This window comes from Solanum tuberosum, unplaced genomic scaffold (assembly GCF_000226075.1).
Source record: "Solanum tuberosum cultivar DM 1-3 516 R44 unplaced genomic scaffold, SolTub_3.0 scf00217, whole genome shotgun sequence".
Classification (NCBI taxonomy): domain Eukaryota; kingdom Viridiplantae; phylum Streptophyta; class Magnoliopsida; order Solanales; family Solanaceae; genus Solanum; species Solanum tuberosum.
In genome coordinates this window covers 533,791-554,237 of record NW_006239142.1, presented here as the reverse complement: position 1 = coordinate 554,237, position 20,447 = coordinate 533,791, and the positions used below count along the sequence as shown (strand labels likewise).

General features: G+C 33.8%; 2 protein-coding genes and 1 pseudogene across 3 annotated transcripts; all 3 read right to left on the bottom strand.

Annotated features, from left to right (window-relative positions):
• Window positions 1–3,994: 3,994 nt before the first annotated feature.
• LOC107062302 (signal peptide peptidase-like) lies at window positions 3,995–5,455 on the bottom strand. 2 transcript variants are annotated; one of them, XM_015312803.1, is made up of 5 exons: window positions 5,359–5,455; window positions 5,172–5,189; window positions 4,971–5,040; window positions 4,405–4,562; window positions 3,995–4,322 (listed from the first exon to the last, which is right to left on the bottom strand). In XM_015312803.1, the coding sequence occupies exons 1-5, from the start codon at window positions 5,398–5,400 to the stop codon at window positions 4,248–4,250; spliced, it is 363 nt and encodes a 120-aa protein (XP_015168289.1). In that variant the 5' UTR covers window positions 5,401–5,455; the 3' UTR covers window positions 3,995–4,247. The 2 variants fall into 2 exon arrangements, with proteins under 2 accessions (XP_015168289.1, XP_015168290.1); XM_015312804.1 differs by lacking the exon at window positions 5,172–5,189 and having other exon boundaries at window positions 5,359–5,448.
• A 374-nt stretch (window positions 5,456–5,829) lies between these two features.
• On the bottom strand, window positions 5,830–9,751 carry LOC102602754 (putative disease resistance protein At3g14460). Its single transcript, XM_006356330.2, has 2 exons — window positions 9,678–9,751; window positions 5,830–9,594 (listed from the first exon to the last, which is right to left on the bottom strand). Exon 2 carries the CDS (start codon window positions 9,583–9,585, stop codon window positions 5,830–5,832), a length of 3,756 nt encoding a protein of 1,251 aa, XP_006356392.1. The 5' UTR covers window positions 9,586–9,594; window positions 9,678–9,751.
• A 6,318-nt stretch (window positions 9,752–16,069) lies between these two features.
• LOC102602411 (putative disease resistance protein RGA3) lies at window positions 16,070–17,318 on the bottom strand (annotated as a pseudogene).
• Window positions 17,319–20,447: the final 3,129 nt, after the last annotated feature.

Sequence of the window (20,447 nt, the reverse complement as noted above, 5' to 3'; positions counted from 1 at the left end):
ACATGTCATTTAATCTTATGATATTTTACATTTCATGCGAAAAATATTAAATATTATTTTTTTCATATGAAAAATATTAATTTATTAATACAACATAAAAGTAATAAAGGACAATATATAAAAATATTTGAAGTATTTGATATTTTATTAAATTAATATATAGCCGCACAACGCGCGGGTACGTATACTAGTGAAGAACAATAATAAAGAAGAAGACAATTGAGTTAATATTTATTTTTTCCAAGTTTATTTTAACACATGACCAGTTTTTATTGGTCAGTGCTGTCTAAAAGTTGCACCCACGCGCTTAACATAGGTGAAATCACGGACTCAGTCACGTAGGCCGAAAAGTGGTAAACAATTAACTAAAAAATAAGTTCAGGGGGGTAATAGGACCTTAGTAAAGGTTAGGTGTGTCTCAGGGATTTTGGGCATAGGCTGGGGGGGTACTTATGCATTTTCCCATTAATTTTTGCTAAGATTATAACTTTGTTATTAGGGATGGCAATTGGGGCAGGACGAAGCACTTGTGGGGAAAATTTGCATGAGTCCGCGAACACTTCACCCCGTCCCACCTCACCCCGCATAGCAAAACAATCAATTTTCAATCTGACCCGCCCACCTTGCCTCATGTCTGATAATTTCCCCCCTTCACAGCCTTGTGTTATGAGCAACCAAGACCAATTCTCTGGCAGTTGTGGTGATAAGGGAAATCCAAAAGTCTACTTATTGAAAACTCACCTCAGAAAAAAACGAAGATTGAGGTAGAATGTGAAGAAATTGATAGGATCAGTCACCTACCTGATGCTCTTATTGTTCAAATTCTTTCTCGATTGTCCATAAAAGATGCGTTTAGAACAACTATTCTCTCTAAAGATTGGCAATACTTCTGGACTTTTATCGACAACATTGTTTATGAAGAGGAGTATGGTCGTTCAGATAGATCGACAGTGCACAAATTCATTTCCTTAATAGATAATGTACTACCTCTCCTTAGCTTCTCTAGCATTAAAAAGTTCAGTCTAAACGTTGTGTTCACAGATGATGATTATGTTGTGTCTTATTTTCCCATAATTGACAAGTGGCTTGAATTTGCTATGAGTAAGGAAGTGGAGGATTTACGCCTGAATATACGCTATAGAAATATTAATTCAAGTCATCCCCAACCCTATAGCTTGCCACAAGTTCTCTGCAGTATTTCATCGATTGTAACACTCAACTGCGATAATTGAAAAATATCAGAAGATTGTGTACTAAATTGGACATCTCTGAAGAGTTTAATGCTGCAAAGTTTGTTTCTCCTGGATGAACACATTAAACAAATAATGTCAAATTTTACTCAATTGGAATCTTTGGAGCTACATGAATTTTGTGGTTTTAGTCGTTTGCACATGACTTCTCCAAAATGTAGGCGACTGCAATTGACCCAGCACGATCATCCTTACGGGGATTAGTATTTATACGAAGGTGATGTATGTTGCTTAGAACTTGTTGCTCCATATGTTGAACATTTAACGATTACTGGGGTTTTAAGTCGTACGAAAATTAACCTCGGGGAGTTGTCATCTTTGAACCATGCCACTTTTAATCTCTACTGTGATGAATATGATGAAATGGATGTAAACATAGAGAAAGATCTGTTTCTAAGCGATCATTGTGCTAATGAGCTAATACTCTCATCCCGGTTTATCAAGGTCAGTTATGAGTCCCAAATGTCTCTAGTCTTTTTATGTTGATTGTGAATAGAGCTCCTCTTTTTATCATCTGCCTCATTCTTTTGTTCAGGTAATTTCCAATTTGATGTTGGAAGAGGAACACGTCTCCTTACCGTTGATGGAATGCATATGATTGACAATAAGTTCTCGTAGTTCAAAACTTTCCTTCCCAATGCTAGACAACCTCTTTAGGTCAACTCGTAATTTGGAAAATTTGATGATATTTGCTGATAAGCCGGTATGTTTTCAATTCAGAATATATTTATATCAAATGTTTATTGATCCTCTACAGCCTCAACAACTTCAATTTCATTACTATAGTTGTTAAGCTTAAAGCTTATCACCTAACCTGATTTTTCCTTGTTCGGTATTTGTAGTACCATCCTTTTTTTGAGGTCGAAGACATTGATTTGCTGGAAGACAAGTACCTCTCCCTTGAAGAAAACATATTCAAAGTTTCCTTACAAAATTTGAAGAATATCAAAGTTATGCCATTTTGTAGTCGCACGCGTAGATCTGACGCAACGGAGCTCCATCAATTCTTGAAGTTCTTACTTGAGCATGCAATAAATCTGTAGAAACTGGTTATAGTGCCAGAGCATAAGGAATACAACAGTTGTTCTACTGATACCTCATGCCTGATGAATTATTTGTTACCTTTTCCAACAACTTCTATGAGTGCAATTATTTCCTTAGGAACAGTTAGTCATAATGTTTTCTATAGTGATGTTTGAAACTCTCTTGTACTTATAAAGACACATGAGATTGGGATATGACTATAATTCAAATATTGCTTGTTTGTTTGTTTGGCCAAGTAATTTCTTTAGTCACTTTTTACTGTCGAAATATCATTTTGATGAAGTTAGAAGTTAGTATATGCTAAGATTTTTCGAACCATTCTTCGTAGGTGTATAGGTTCATACCTGGTGATTAATTCCTAACTATTTATGGGTGTTAAGGCCCAATTATAAGTGTGGAAAGTGTATTAGATGTGAATCAAGTTCATAAGGGACTTCTAGCATACAAAGAGTTTTGTGGCCTAATACCAGCCAAATGACAGGTCTCAGAGTTTTCTTTCCAACGCATTTGACCATTCGTCAATCCGAGTTATGTGCTAAAAGTTATGTCCATTTTAGTGGGTACTATGTAGTTTGCGAACCGTCAAGCGACTGCGCAGGAACGTTAGTGTTACTGCCATGGCCGCATGACCTAGGCTCCAACTGCGCACGTTCGCTCTGAAATTCTTTTAGTTTTTTCTTCTTTTCATAGTTTGAGGAAGGGTCTTTTTGTCATTTCCTCATTCCATAACCCGAACCCTTGACTATTAACTTCCTTCAAAAGTCAAATTTAATTAGATTTCATATGTTACGATAAACTCCTCTCTTTTTGTCCAACACTTCAAAAAACAATATTTTTAAGAATGCTAGAGATTGCAACCACGATTCTTCCTCAAATTTCAAAATTAAGGTATGTAGGAAAATGTCTGAAGGATGTAAAGAAACATATTAAATATTATTGTCAGTAATGCTTTATTAATTTGTTACTCCAAAACACATTTTCAGTCTAAAATATTACCGAATTCTACATATTTAAAATCTTGCATATGTGCATATATTTTTTTTCATACCTCATAATTTGCGGATAAGATTGATATAAATATTTTGGAAATGTTCATAAAGAACAAATTAAAATGATGCATTTTAAATTAGTGGTCAGCATAGTTATCACATAAATCTATTTGCTCAAAACTATGAATTTGTCATAGTCAATCAGCTTCATTTTGCAGAACTCTTTATTCAACCATCATTCCAACAATTATGAAAACTAGACTCAAAGTCCTTCAATTTGATGTGTTATAGGTCTTCTAACTCTCAATATATTTGGAGATATGCTCATCACAAGTCGGCCCATAAACAAGATTATACAAAACTCTCTTATAATAAACCTGTCACCTAAGATTATTGTTTCAAAGCTCCCTTTGGCCTCTAACTTTCGTCTAAGAATTTCAATTGATTTTATATAGTTATTACTTGGTATAACCATCTAATTGTTATTATTCTACGGACATCTCAATGACGGTTGATGTAAAATACAATAAATTGACTCATCAAACATAAAATTGTTATTTTAAACGTTAAAAACTTATGGGATACTGCATATACACATCCTCTAAAATCTTTCAGCTCAATTGGAAATATTTCATCCCAAGTCCTTCCGGCACTTGAGTGTGTATTAATTGATTATCATCATAGATCTCAGGCTACTACTAGCTCAAGCTATTAGATGAGGGTTGATAGCCCCAAATCTTTGTTATTGGTTGTTTTCATAATCTTCACTTCCTTATCCAAGCAAGTTTAGAATTGAGGCAAGTTTCAATGTATAACATAAAAGGCCAGTAGTATTGATGGTCAGTCTCAAAAATCTAATACAACAAACAGACTGACATTAAAGAGACAATGACCCTCAAATTAGGCTATGTATCGCCGTGGATTAATAGTCACACAAGGCAGCAGAGATTGTTGGTTAAGCAACTCATTCTACCTTCTTGCTTTCTTTGGCTTCAGCTTCTTCCGCGTCTTTTGTCTTTCCTTCGTCAAACTCCAACAACTGCTCAACAAAAATATCAAGAATACAGTTTCAGTATTCGAAACAGAAATGTAATATAAACAGATTGTCAAGAAAAACATACAGGCTTCACATCCCTGTTCCATATGCAATGTACCGCCAAGAATCCAACAAATATTGTGAGTGCCAAACCAAATGTGTATCCTAAAAATGCACTCTTGAAGTATTGGGGTGCCTTCCCCCTGGAGACATCAAAACGGAGTGCCAATGCAACAAAAATGCCTGAAAGATTGAAGTGATCAAATGTTACCAAGTGTATCTACTCAAGCAAAAAAGAAGTTGCAAAAGAAAATGATGCAAGACCATGGCAAAAACCAAATAATAAGAATTTGTGAAAGAAAAATAAGTTCAGTAGCTAGAGTAAAAGAAATAAAACTTTTCTTCAATATGGTAAGACCTCATCCCTCATTCCTTCTCGAGGGACCAACAGTGGTTTTTTCAACTTTTTCCTCTTACTGTCTCAAACCCCAAACCTCATGGTTTGAGATGGAGGATCCCTCTATTATGCTTAATCTCTCTGGTTTAGTCACAAAAAGTAAGCTAATAATTTGTAAAGTTGCATTCGTGGCTATTTACAAATAGCACAGGTCAAAAATCAGAAAAGATCTTTCATGCAAATGGAGGTTATACCTGGGATAACTATATCTCCAAGACCCAGCATTGAGAAGGGGCGTTTAGCATCCGCTGTGGGAAACAAAAGCTGCAGACAAAGCAATTTTATAATCAGGACACAGTGACTAACAAAGTGTGGAATGGAAAATTTAAAGAACCAGCTACATAAAAAAAGGTCACTATCTTGATAGGAGCATCAAAAGATTTGGCTACACTGACCATCACAAAAAGTCCTGCCTGCATTTTTCGAAAGCCATGGGCATTCTCATGAAGTTCTTTTCCGGATATTTGGAAGAGTCAAATAAGGAACAACAAAGGGATATTTGGTTTAAGGCTAGAAACATAAATAGAATGACACTTATGAACCATGTACAATTACATATAATACACAAATTTCTTCCCTTACCAATAGTATGGCACCAGTCTTAAATGATCCAAGTGAAAGCATTTCAATACCCTGAAATCAAAATGGCAAAGGAAAATCCATATCATTCATCAAGGTAGACATGATTAGACTCAAGAGGGGACCAAACACTTTTCAGCTCTGCAAAAGTCTCCATTCATTCGAAGCATACAAATAGATAATAACAAGTAACGTTGGATCATTGTAAGGACCCAATGTGGGATGTGGGTAGGACGCATGTCACAAGTAAGAACTGTATCAATGACAAGGATCCTGGTGTTTTAGTGGGAGCACAGTAGAGGCAGGGGCGGCTGGTAAGGTATAAAAAAAGTTTTTGGCCTTAGGCCCTAATAAATTGGGGGCCTCATTTTTTAGTTAATTAGGTAGAATTAAACTTTTAAAAAAAAATAGAACTAAGACAACAAATGCAAATGGCATTAATGATATATATATATTTCATATGATGTTAACATATCAGGGGCAGCTGGTAAGCATCCCTTTTACTAATTTGAGATTAGGGCAATCATCGATGATCAGCTGAGAGAGGGAGGAGGGAAGGGAAAGAGACTGGAGTTGATGGCAGGAGGAGATGACTAGACTTTGAAGTGAAGTGAGGTACCGAAAACCTTCTGTCGGTAGTGAATGGAGTTGATGTTGGTCATTTAAATGGAGCTGAGAAAGAGATGAGGGAAGCCCTTCTTCCACCATTGACTGAATTTGAGGTATATCAGCAATGCATAGATATTCAAGAGATGAGAGGCTTTTGAGAAGTTGGCTGCTTAATGTTTTCATATTGGATACCTCAAGCCTTTGAATAGAGGAAGGCAACTCCCAATTCTCACCGGCAAGAATCTCTTCGTCACTCCCATCATGATTGATCCATAACTCTCTGAGACAGGAGAGTCTCTGTAAACGCCATTCCTTTCGTCCATTCACTAGTTTCTTGCAATTACGGATCTCAAGCATTTGTAAATTGAAAGGCAATCCTCCTTCTGGAAAGAACTCTATTTCTGGACAATAAGACAGATGCAGTTCCTTAAGAGAAGGAAGGAGTTCCTGCATATGTTCTGGCAACCACTTCAGCTTCGAACATCGGATAATACGCAAATGCGTCATCTGAGTCCCCCCACAGGCCCCTGAAAGTTTTTCAAGATTCTTACAATTCCAAATACTGAGACTATCAGTAGCAGTAGGAATAAAAAACTTAGTAAGGTTCTGGGAACTAAATACATCCAATTTGCGTGCTCTTGGGACCAACTCAGGTGATATATCATCTATAGAAGTGTCAAATCCACACAGTGTCAATTTCTCGAGAAACATGTTACAATAACTGCTAGAAATCATATCACCAACTGGTGCCTCCAATTTCAATTTCTGGCAACGAAATATGCCTATTTCCTTCAAGGTACTCGGAAGAATGCTAAAAGGAAAGGAGGTGAGAGAGTTACACTCACCAATAAATAATCCCTCAATCTGCTTCATTCCTTCAAGTTGGGATCCAAACAGTTCACTGTCATCAAAAAGTGGAGAATCATCAACATCAAATATTTGTAAATTTGAAAGTTGGATAGGTGTCTCCAAATTGAGTACAGGACATCTTGAAATTATCAATTCTGTCAGAGAAGAAAGATTTTCAGGCAACTTCCCAATCAACTTCGGACAATTTTGAATTGAAAGCTTCTCAAGTGCAGGGAACTCTCCATTTCCTAGTACGTGCCATTGCTTCCACTCCGGCATGTCTTCAAATTCAAGCTTCTCAAGAGAATTAAAAGGCTTTTTGAAGGACAAACTACCAAAGAATTCTTCAGTGACCTCTGTTATTCCGTGCATCTCTCTAATGGAAAGGAATTTCAAAGAACGGAGTTGCCCTAGTGCTGGCAAGGAATCACAGTCCTTGCAGTGGCAAAGAGACAATTTCTCCAGCTTATAAAACAAAGGATCAGCTAGCCAATTTGGAAAGTTTGTCCCTCTATATCCAGTGATTTCGACTTCTTTTATGTTTGTGTGTGGGCATAGCTCATCAAGTATGTCTCTTTCAGTTTGTGAATTGTCTGCAGTACTACTTCCACTCCACTCCAATGATAATTTTTCAACATGATTCTTCTCCCTCATCTTTGCCTTCAAAGCTTTCCTTCTATCAACCACATTTTGCAACTCTAGAATTGATAGAGATCCATACAAGTTATGCAGTTCACCCAAATCTTCCATCCTCAAACCACCGCAATCACTTATAAGAAACTTGGCTCCCACTAGCACATCGAGACTTTTCAACTTGCTCAGATGGAGCGGCATCTTCAAGAGATAAGTGTTGCTAATGTTGAGGTGACGCAAGTTGATCAACTTCTCCATTTGTAGCGGTAGATCTTCAAGATCATCACAAGATGATAGGAGAAGTGTCTCTAAGTTATACAACACACAAATGGAATCTGGCAACCTTTTAATCTTTGTCCGAGAAACATCCAAAAATCTCAGGAACTTTAATTTGATAAACAAGTCATTTGGCAACTCAACAATCTCATAGCATGACAACGATAATGCCCTTATGGATGTTAGACTTGGCAATAGGTTATGCAGTACCCTCTTGCTTAGCTTAATTTGGTCACGGAGCTGGATATTGATTGGAAGAAATGACTTTATCTTCTCTGATTGAAAGAGGGAATTCAATTTCTCAAAGTCACCACCTTCTCCCATTGAATAGGACATGTGCCGACATTTTTCCAACATATGAGATCCTTTGTTCTCTTCCAACCTTATACAAAGATTTGAAGATACATTTCGGGCCAAATCATTGATAAGGTCATGCATTAAGAATCCCTCCGGTTTCCATTCAGACTCTGGGACCTTTTCGAACAGCGATCTTGATCTCAACTCGAAAAAGTATTGGTCACCTGAATGAAACTGTTGTACAAGACCATTAGCAATCCACAGGTGAATAACTTGGTCTTTGCAAAATTGATAACCTTTGGGATATATTGCACAATAAGCAAAACATCGCTTCAAATGTGGAGGAAGATCATTGTAGCTCAACATCAGCGCTGGTAATATAACATTAAAAGAACTTGGCAGCTCCCATATTTCACTTCTTAAAATGTCTCTCCACTCATCCACCTCTGATTTGCAGCGTAAAATACCAGCAAGTGCCTTTAGAGCTAAAGGCAACCCTCCGCACTTGTCTGCAATTTTTTTTCCAACTTTTTCCAATTCTGGATGTTCCTTAGGATCCCTATTTTCTAGTGAATGTCGTTTGAATAAATCCCAAGAGGCTTCACTAGATAGAGTTCCCACGTTGATTGCTCCGCTACCCATCATCAAAGCAACACTCTCCTTACGTGTAGTTACAATGATCTTACTTCCCATACGTCCTTGTACAAAAAGATTTCTCAAGTCATCCCACTCACTATAGCTATCATTCCACACATCATCAAGGACAACAAGAAACTTCCTTCCTGACAGGCCTTCCTTCAATTTGACCTGCAGCTGATTAAGATTGTCATAACCCTTTGAGTCACATGAGCCAATTTGTTGAAGTAGCCCTTTTGTTAGTCTGAAAGCATCATATTCCTCAGTAACACAATGCCAAGCTTTCAAATCAAAATGGTCATTCACCTTCTCATCATTGTAAACCGCTTGAACAAGTGTTGTCTTACCCACACCGCCCATTCCAACAATAGGAACTACAGTCAGGTTTTTTCCATTTGCATCTTCGGACAATAAACGGTCAATCAAATCCTCAAAATCATTCTGCCTACCAAAGATATCAAAATTATCAACCAAAGAAGTTGAAGGTGTTGTAGTTTCTTGTTTAGTCAAACCAAAATGCTCCTTTAAGCCAAGGGGACCAATTTTCTTTTGCAAATCCTCCAATATTTCAATAGTGTCTTCCAACTTGTCCTTTATGTCAAGAAAGAAAGCATCACTTACTCGATGGTTGCTAGTTTCTGCAAGATTTTGATGCTGGCCTTCCACCTTAAGCCTCAAAGCTTCATAATTGACTTGTTCCATTAAGTTTTCAGCAGTGTCCACAGCATCTAGAAGCTCATTAAACCACTGGCTCACAAATTGATCTGATGCCTGCGTATTCTCTGCATCACTTAGCACAGCTTGAAAACAAAGCAAAGTCGTTCTCAGCTTCTTCAAGAGACGAACATCATTTGTATGCTTCTGAAACATCTCTAGAACATTCAAAGCTGAAGAGATAAATGCACCACCAACTGCTAAGCCCACCTCCATTTCTGAAATCTGCAAAGCAAAACACAAAATGATTTTAAGAAATTTGAGAAGATGAATGTTTCTATCTTCAATTACTAACAACTTTACTTTACCTGTTGAATGCTAAGAGTAATTTGCAAACAAGAATGATCACTGATTTCTCTCTCTCTTTTGCTAGTAAATTTGCAAACAACAAGTTGTAACTATGTTTGCTAGTGCCTATTCATTGCTTTCTCAATTGAGTAATTGAGGGTAGTTGGGGGACGTTGTACAAAATGGGGACCATTTAGACACCAAAGTCTTGTATCATTTAAACATCAATACAAGGTTCAATTGTGCTATTTTGACATTTTTGGCTAATTCAGCCAAATACGTTAAAGTGTGCAACACACTCGCGGATAACATCTCAATATTTGAATTGCACAAAATGACAAAATTACTTCCATATTTGAATTGCACAAATTACTTTCCTGGGGTGTTTGACAATTAATGAGTCCTGTTTTAAGGCTTGTAGTCCTTATTTGAAAACTAATTATTTGAATTAGTATATATGAATCTTCAATATATCCATTTGATCTCCGACTACTACGATCGTTGGGAGCTGGATACCTTCTTGCATTATGTTAAGGTGGTGGACGAATTTTATCATTGAAAGATGCAACAATGGGAGGATGAACAAATGGATATATTGAGGATGAAAAAACACGTGTGAGAAGGATCAAATATATCCCTTTATATATATATATTAAAACGAATCTAGATTGAATTTTTTACTTTTGTTAGAGAAAAAGAGTATATGTGAGTCATTTGTGTAGCAATAGAAGTATATGTGAGCTGCTTTTTTAACGAGAGCCAATGAGCCATATAAACTTTATATCACAAGTTAAAGAAGTATATCAGACCATTTTCTCTTGAAACATGTTGAGCAGGTCAGCCACAGGAGCAAGCCTATCAAGTCATTTTTTACTCCTTTCAAAAGTAAGACTTTTCAAACAACAAGAAGACACGATAAATTGAAGCAAACTCATTACTTTCTCAATGTAATAATTGAAGCAAGGGAAGAAGAGTAATTTATTAGGGATGTAGAAAGGGGGGCCTAGGTGGGGGACTCAAAAATAAAAGAACTTAAAATGATAGATTTCTACACAGTTCATCATAGCGTTAAAAGGGACCTATCATATTAAAAATGCATAATACATAAACCCTTAACAGGGCTTCAATGGACAACTATACCCTCCAACTTTGAGTGTGCACAAGTAAAGATTTAAATTTGTATAAAATTAACAAGTAGACACACGTGTCCTACATGACATAATACGCGTAGGATGCCACATACGACACAAAATTGTCATGTAGGGTGCTATGTAGGACGAATGTGTCTATTTGTTCAATTTTATACAAGTTTAAGTGTCTACTTGTGCACACCCAAAGTTAAAAGTCATAGTTGCCGGCTGACGCCAAGTTAAGGGTCATGTTTATGTATTATGCCTATTAAAAATATGTTTTCTTTACATTCTTGAAAAGTTCTCTCTTTTATTTTAAAAAAAGAAATCATTCTTGAAAATATTATTGATGAATTTTGAATTGAACAGAACTTGTAATTAGATTCCATGTGGTTACCTTTTAAATCAAAATAATCTCTTTTTATAATCACTCATCATGTGTGATCTTTTCTATTGAACTTACTGCATAGATGCATCGAAATATTTTAATAAGTTAATATTTGTGTATTCTAAAAAGTAGAACCTCTTTGATACTTTTAGTTTGTCCATGATTTATCAAAAGTTTAAGATCACAAAATTTTAAAAACACACATATTTTTAATTTAAAATCATAAATTTTAAAAATCTCTTTTTTATTTCGTAAAACTTGTGCTCAAATAAGCTAAAACACTTAAATTGAGCGAAGTTAATACATCAATTTTGCAATCATGTGCTCTATTATATATATATATATATATATATTGATTGTTAGGTTATTGTGATGTAGTGGAAAAGGACATGAGGCCATGACTACACAAGTTGTGCCAAAAGTAATTGATAAAATTTAATGGTCACCAATCAACTTACCTACCCCTCTTAATTACACATCAAAACCTAGCAAAAATAATGTGAGAATTTTTATTTTTTAAAAAAAGAAGTAAAAAATTTAAAGCTAATTTTTTTCGGATATGTTGTAAAAGTATTTTTGTATCAGTAAAAAAAAATTTGGGGCATATGTAATAAATTTTACAAGAAATTTAGTAAAAAAAATTTGACTATTAAAATGATAAATCCAAAATTAGCCATTGAATCAAAGAAGCCAAAAAAAATACATGTGAGAACGATCAAATATATCCCTACATAAATGGTTTTTTCAAAAAAAAATAAAATTAAATTGATTTTTTTTAAATTTTTGTTAGAGGAAATGGTATATCAGACCGTTTTCTCTATGTTAGTTGTATTATATACTTTATTTAATACTATTTTTATACATAACAAACCATGGCGTTAACGATACGAAATATTAACCACCTACTGTCATTTTTTCTCCTTTCAAAAGTAAGACTTTTCATTCAACAAGACACTACAACAAAAGCAACTTTTAGCGGCAATAAATAGGCACATTAATAAATAGTGCTAAAGTTTTTACCAACATCAATTAAGTGTCATTAGATCCAATATCACTAAAGGCTTTAGGGACATATACAAAAAGTGTAAATTGCCGCTAAAATATATATTTAGCGGCAATTGAGCTATTACCGTTAATTAATTGCCGCTAAAGATCATTTTTGATGCAGTAAGAAAAAAATGATAAATTGAAGCAAATTCATTACTTTCTCAACTAAATAATTGAAGCATGAGAGGAAGAGTAATTTATTATGGATGTAAAAAGGGGGTTAGGTCGGGGACTAAAAATAAAAGAGCTTAAAATGACAGATTTCTACACAGCTCATTATAGTGCTAAAAGGGACCTACCATATCATAAATATGTTTACTTAACATTTTTGAGAAAATTCTTTTCCTTTTTAAAAGAAAAGGAAAAAATAAATTATTCTTGAAAATATTATTGCTGACTTTTGAGTTTAATAGAACTGGATCCCTTGTTTAAATAATACTTTACATTCTGGTAAATCTTCACATTTTTTTCCCTACTTTTTCTACTTACTAAATTTTACTGAAATAAAGATAAATGAAGATACTGCTGGGGAGAACATGTTCTCTGCAACAGTAGGTCATGCATTACAACGTTTGTCTTGTTTTCAATAGTTGACAGTTATAGAAAAGAAAAGCCCAACATCATTTTTTTTTTTAAAAAAATTCTTCTCATAAAATGAAATTAAGTCTTAAATGTAATTCAAGTAGCTAAGTGTTGGTGAACGAAAATATTTGATTTATAAACTCAAAAGTTCCTATATGTTTCTATATTTTCTGTATATTTCAATGTTTTTCTCTGTATTGAAAATAATTAACAACATTCTTATTTATAATAGTAAACAATCAAATTAAACTAGGACTAGGAACTACTCTAACTAACAAACCCTAATTAAACATAAATAAGTAAATACCATAAATAACAAATCCTAATCAACTTAGGATTCCCACTCCAACTTTGAATTATTATTTCCAACATTCTCCCATAATTCAAAGTTGTATACTCTTGCCTTTTTCTTCTTGTTACTGTTGTTGTATTGGAGTACTTCTCTTCTTGTTATTGTTGTTGTATTGGAGAACTCCTCTTCAATCTTCAATTGTTGGAGTGCTTCTCTTCAATCTTCAATTCTTGGATTGCCTCTCTTCAATTCTCATTTTTTTTTTCTTGGTTGTGTTGGCGCACCTCTATCCAACTTCCAAGTGTTAGAGCACTTTCTCTCCAACTCACGATATTTTTTTCTTGGTTGTGTTGGCAGGGCCGTCTCGACCATAAGGCCACTAAAGCAATCGCTTGGGGCCCCAAACATTTTCTTTCATATATATTGTTAAAAAAAATTCATGTATTGACAAATTTGAAAATAATATTTTGTATACAAAATATAATTGAGAAATTGAATATTGTTTAGTTGATTGTAGTGTCTTTTCTAGATTCTTATTATGTGGCTAGTTAATTGTAGTATCCTTTCTTGTTTCACATGTGGCTATCTATTTTGTTGTCTAGTTCATTTATATTTTGATGATTATCATGAACCAACAATATTGTGTTCTTATATCAACTTTTCTTTATTCTCCTTCCACTATTTTTTATTCTTTCATGGGAAAAGGTAGAAGTACCTCCCTAAACTATGATCCAAATCTCAGAGACATGCCTTAACTAAACTAAGGTCCTATTAACCCCCTGAACTCATTTTTTTTGTAATTTTGTACACCTTTTTGGCTTACGTGGCATTCAAATATATCTCACACGCCTCAACTGCATGGAGTCACAGGGTGTGCCACATAAGCCAAAAGGTGTACAATATTATATATAAAATGAGTTCAGGGGGGTAATAGGACCTTAGTTTAGTAAAGGCGTGTCTCTGAAATTTCAATCATAGTCTAGGGGGTACTTGTGCCTTATCCCTTCTTTCATTATTGAATATTCTGAAGTCTCTCAAACGTTCAAACATTCTACATTATGTATTGTTGTGTTTTTATAAAAAGATCAAATTTGTTTTTGGTGTCTTATTCAAATTTCAAGCACTAAAACTAATCAACACTATTTTAATATTATTTATTAACTTATCAAATTCATCGCTACATTATTTTAATAGCATCATATTTTTAAAATTTTGAGTCATGTTTTATTATTCCAACTTTATATTATATAATTTTCATTGAAAATTTACATTATTTGCATTCTTACTTCATAATGTCTACATATATCCTGTTTCTCCAGACCTCATTTGTAGGATTACACTAGTATACTATAATTATTCAATTTATATTTATCAACAAGTTTGGGGCCTCTTTATAATGTTTGGCTTGAGGCCCCCAAACTTGTTGAGATGACCCTGTGTGTTGGAGCACATCTCTCCAACTTCCAAGTGTTGGAGCACTTTCTCTCCAACTCACAATATTTTTTCTCTTGGTTGTGTTGGAGCACTTCTCTCCAAATTCCAATGTTGATGCCCTTCCCACCAACGCCTTTTTTTTTGTGTTGGAGCACTCTCTCTCCAACTCTCGTTGATGCCCTTCTCATCAACTCCTTTTCTTTTTGTGTTTTTGTTTTTTATTTTGGTGTTGGAGCACTCTCTCTCCAACTCTCATTGATGCCCTTCACATCAACTCCTTTTCTTTTTGTGATTGGTGTTGGAGCACTCTCTCTCCAACTTTCGTTGATGACCTTCCCATCAACTCCTTTTCTTTTTGTTTTGTTTTGTTTGTTTTTTTTACTTTATCTAACTTTTAATTTAGAGAAGAGTTTCTCCCTCTTGTGCTTGGTTGCACTTCTTTAAATCTGCAATATTTTGTAAGTCTTTCCTCCTAGCATGTTCTTTTCATGAATATATTATTCGTTCAGCTTTTGTCAACATGATCATTGGCCAGACGGACAGCATATATATATGGGTTACAACTGCCCGCCAGCAATGGAGACTCTTTGATTCTCTACCAGGATCGTAGAAGCTCTGATACCAATTGAAGGAAAATATTTTATTTATAAACTCAAAAGTTCCTATGTGTTTCTATATTTTCTGTATATTTCTATGTATTTCTCTGTATTGAAAATAATTAACAACATTCTTATTTATAATAGTAAACAATCAAATTAAACTAGGACTAGGAACTTCTCTAACTAAGAAATCCTAATTAAACATAAATAAATAAATACCATAAATAACAAATCCTAATCAACTTAGGATTCCTACTCCAACTTTGAATTATTATTTCCAACAGTTGGTCACTACCTATTTGAAACTTGGATTATGATACAGTAGTTATTACTATCTCATTTTGCTTGATGCATCAAAAAAAGCATTTCCTTAAGTATTACGGAGTTTGAGAATAGAAAGAGCAAGCATTAATTAGAAGATAGTAATAGGTATTTAAAATAGGAAAAATCTTTTTGACCAGAAAATTTGGCCAAAATAGTATTTTATCTATGTTATTTTATCTTTTTGAACATTTTTACCCTTTTAACTTTAATACATTTTAATTAAAAAGATCAGTTTATTTGAAAATAAAATAGAAATTATACACTTTTAAAAAATTTTGGCCAAATTCTGGCAAAATTTTCTGGCCATTTAGCATTACCCTTTAAAATAATAACATTAGGTTCTATTATACGCTTCTGAAACATGTGCCGACTTTGCTCCAACATATGAGATCCTTTGTTCTCTTCCAACCTAATACAAAGTTTTGAAGATGCAATTTTGGCCAAATCATTGACGAAGTCATGCATTAAGAATTCATCTGGCTTCCCTTTAGACTTTGGGACCCTTTCGAACAATGATCTTGATATCAACTCGAGAAAGTATTGGTTACCGGAATGCAACTTCGGTAAAATACCATTAGCAATCCATAGGTTAATAACTTGGTGTTTACTAAATTGATAATCTTTGGGATATATTGCACAAAAAGCAAAACATCGCTTCAAATCTGGAGGAAGATCATTGTAGCTACAACATCAACGCTGGTAATATACCATTGAAACAACTTGGCAGCTCCCATATTTCACTTCTTAAAATGTCTCTCCACTCATCCACCTTTGATTTGCAGTGTAAAATACCAGCAAGTGCCTTTAGAGCTAAAGGCAACCCTCTTCACTTGTCTGCAAATTTTTTCCCAACCTCTTCCAATTCTGGATGTTCCTTAGGATCCCTATTTTCTAGTGAATGTCGTTTGAATAAATCCCAAGATTCTTCACTAGATAGAGTTCCCACGTTGATTGCTCCACTACCCATCATCAAAGCAACACTCTCCTTACGTGTAGTTACAATGATCTTACTTCCCATATGTCCTTGTACAAAAAGATTTCTCAAGTCACCACTCATAATAGTTATCATTCCACACATCATCAAAGACAACAAGAAACTTCTTTCCCTTCAGGCTTCCCTTCAATTTGACTTGTAGCTGATTAAGATTGTCGTCATCCTTTAAGTCAAATGATCCAATTTCTTGAAGTAACCCTTTTGTTATTCTGAAAGCATCATATGCTTCAAAAACACAAAACCAAGCTTTCAAACCAAAATGGTGCTTCACCTTATCATCATTGTAAACGGCTTTAGCAAGTGTTGTCTTACCCACACCACTCATTCCAACAATAGAAACTACAGTCAGTTTTCAGACATCAAACGGTCAATCAAATCCTCTATTTCACTCTGCTTACCAAAGATATCAGAATCATCAACCAAAGAAGTTGAAGGTGTTCTAGTTTCTTGTTTAATCGAACCAAAATACTCCTTTAAGCCAACACCTCCAATGTTTCAATGGTTTCTTCCAACTTCTCATTTATGTTATGAAAGAAATCATCACTTGCTTGCTGGTTTCTTGTTTCTGCAAGATTTTGATGCTGACCTTCCACCTTAAGCTTCAAAGTTTCATAATTGACTTGTTCTATTAAGTTTTCAGCGTTGTCCACAGCACTCTGAAGCTTATTAAACCACTGTCTCACGTGTCTAAATGATGCTTGCTTATTCTCTGCATCACTTATCGCAATTTGAAGACCAAGCAAAGTGTCCTCCAGCTTCTTTAAGAGCCGAACATGATGCTTATGCTTCCGAAACATCGAGCAAGCCTATCAAAGAGAACATTCAAAGCTGAAGAGAGAAATGCACCGCCAACTGCTAAGCCAACCTCCATTTCTGAAATCTGAAAATCAAAACATGAATGATTTTGAGAAGATAAAATGTTTCTATCTGTTGAATGCTAAAGAGTAATTTGCTACTAATGGTCTTACTTGTAATTCTCTTTTCACCCAACAACAAGAGTCAATAATGGACTATTTTTTTTATTGGGGGGAGGTGGACAGCCATAGAAGGAAAAATGAATCAAAACTCCTTTTATCTCCTTTCCATGAGTATGACTTTTCACCTAACAAGAATGAAAAACATGGTAATGTCTTCCTAACTTTCATGGTTAATGTCATGTTTATGACTAACCTTTTGCATGTCTCTATTATACTATAGATAGAGACATTAGAGTTCATAGTGGATACACTTGATGATTTGGAGAACACTAGAATACTTGAAAAAATAAGAAAAACTCTCATCTCTTGTCTCTCTATTTCTATTGCTTTCATCATCTATATTTCTTGCCTTATTTTGCTTTAGTTTTATAACAATTTATAATTTGAGAAAATACATCAAATACCACTATACTTGGCAGCAAAACTTACTTTAGCACTTTAACTACATGGGCGTTTAAATACTCATCTTAACAACTTCGAAGTGAATTTAAAACCACCCTTAGATTATAATTACCATTCTCACTTGCCACATTATAGCCATGTAAGTGACACAACATAGTCATGTCATTAGGGGTGTGCAAAAACCGAACCAACCGATAAACCGAACCGAAAAAGTGTTATTGGTTTATTATCCTTGAGTTATTGGATTAACTATTTTTAAATGGTTTTATAAATAAAAAAATCGGGTTTTCGTTTCGGTATTGGTATTTAATATTGGGTTAACCGATAACCCATTAAGACTATAATAATTTACTACTTTTACATGTACATAAATATAAATATTAATCTCAATATCTTAGTAGTTATGTCTTTGTCATTTAGCCTTCAATTCACACTTCACTGTAACTTTTTAAGTTCACAACTTCACATTATACAAACAGTCAAAACCTAAAGTAAGAACCTTGTTCCTCTTAATTTCTCTTTGTGTTACACCTGTATAGTTCTTTTCATGTTTGTTATTATTGTTTCTAGAGAAGTCATATATTTATTTATCAGTATTTACTTATTGGTTAAACAGAAAACCGAATTGTTAAGGACCAAAATCGCTAACCAAAAACCTATAAAAAATATCTTACTGGTTTGGTTATTGGTTTAGCATATTTAAAAACTGAAAACCAATAAATCGAACCAATAATACATAAAACCGAACCGACCGATGCACATCCTTACATGTCAGCACCACGTCATTAATTATTTTTTTTATTAAAATTTTCACAATTTCACCATTTCTAGGTTTTTACCGTTTATCTTTTTCTAAGAATTGTTTGTGTGTTATTCTTATTTCGGAAAAGGGTCCAAAATATCATTTAACTACATGAAATTGAACAAAAAATGCTTCAAGTTAATAGTTGGTCCAAAATGTCCTTTTCCTAATAAATATATTAGTATATTTTTTTTTCTTTTTAACCATATTTTATTCCTAATAAAGATATTACTATTAAAGAATCCAATTTTTGTCTCTTTTCTTTTAAAATCACATTAACTAATAAATAAGTAGGAAGTAATTTTTTTCTACTCTCATTTTAACCATTAAAATAGAATAACTTCATTTACCATTTTAATGGATAATATAGGTCATATATATAAGATCATAGTAACCCTATCATTAATTTTTATTTAGATAATGATAAAAAAAAATCTAATAAAATAGAAGATATTTTTATATCTTAATCATTTCCAAATTGAAGTAGGATAAACATTTTCTAATTTAAAAAATCATCATCATTAGAAAAAGAATGTGTTTATAAAAAAAATTATTTCGAAAAAGGATATTTTTGACGTATTAAGTAACATTAGTGACATTTTTTAACCAAACTATTAATTGATAACTAACTCCATGTATCTTTATTACTGATCGTATAGGTCATATATATACGATCATAGTAACCCCATTAATATTCAAATAAAATAGAAAATACTTTTATATCTTAACCTTAATTGAAGTAAACATTTTCTAATTATAATTATCATTGTTAGAAAATAATTTGTTCTTTTCTTAAAAAGAAGTAATATATTTATTTCAAAAAGGCATTTTTGACCCATTAAGCAACATTAGGATTACTTTTTTACCAAATGTTAACAGTAAGGGTATTCTTAGATCATATTATTAATTGGTGACATTTTTGTTCAATTTCACACAGTTAAAGGATATTTTTTTTTTTTATTTCTGTTCCTATGGTTTGGCGGGGACCATATACCTTATATTTCTATTGGAAATGAAACTTTCACCAACTGAGCTAAAAATTTATCGTCGATCAAGAATTTTTTGAAATTAAAACTCGCTAATAGTCGGGGCCAGATAATTCATTGTTCATATGCTTTAGGATAGAGGTGTCAAATGAGCGGATTGAATTGAATTAGGGCAAGTAAAATTGGAATGAGTTAATAAATAAACGGGTTAATAGCTAATTGGACCGAATGAGTTGAACTAAAATGCAGGTCCTAACCCTCTGACTTTCTTCCACATGTACTTTACATATTCTGTTAGAGACTCGGTGTTCGTTATCATATCTACGTATTGTCATTGATAGAAAAGCTTCTAATTTGTTAATATTACACTTTGCTATGAACTTCCTACACAAAATTATTACTCCCAATTCCAACATGATTTAACAAGAGCAAATAATTAACAAACTAAGAGAAGTAATGAAAAATAAATATCGATGTAAGAACTTGCAGGCCTCTGCATAGATTCACTTAAAAAGATTTTCTATAGTGACAGCAGATCTTCGTTCTACTGTGAAGCTAGCAAAGTTTCATTCTTAGCATGGGATATTTGATGCTTAATTATGAGAACTTAAATTTCAATTATACATGGGTACATAAGCTACACATGATGTCTTTCGCAATTGAGATGTGTGAAATTAAAACGTGGTAAGAGCATAAACCAATAAGCAATGAGAAACTAATCCAATACCTGTCATCCAAGATAATATGCAATTATATAAGGCACAACAATTAGCTGCAAGTCTATAACATCTAATTCTGACAATGGAAGTTTTCATCTCGAACTAAAAATGATT

Excerpts from the sequence above, each read along its gene's own strand:
- LOC107062302 (XM_015312803.1), bottom strand. The coding sequence starts at position 5,400 with ATGCTTTCACTTGGATCATTTAAGACTGGTGCCATACTATTG. Across the intron at positions 4,563-4,970 it reads TGGAGATATAGTTATCCCAG|GCATTTTTGTTGCATTGGCA; the intron begins GTATAACCTCCA and ends TCAATCTTTCAG. Across the intron at positions 4,323-4,404 it reads GGAACAGGGATGTGAAGCCT|TTGTTGGAGTTTGACGAAGG; the intron begins GTATGTTTTTCT and ends TTTGTTGAGCAG.
- LOC102602754 (XM_006356330.2), bottom strand. The coding sequence starts at position 9,585 with ATGGAGGTGGGCTTAGCAGTTGGTGGTGCATTTATCTCTTCAGCTTTG.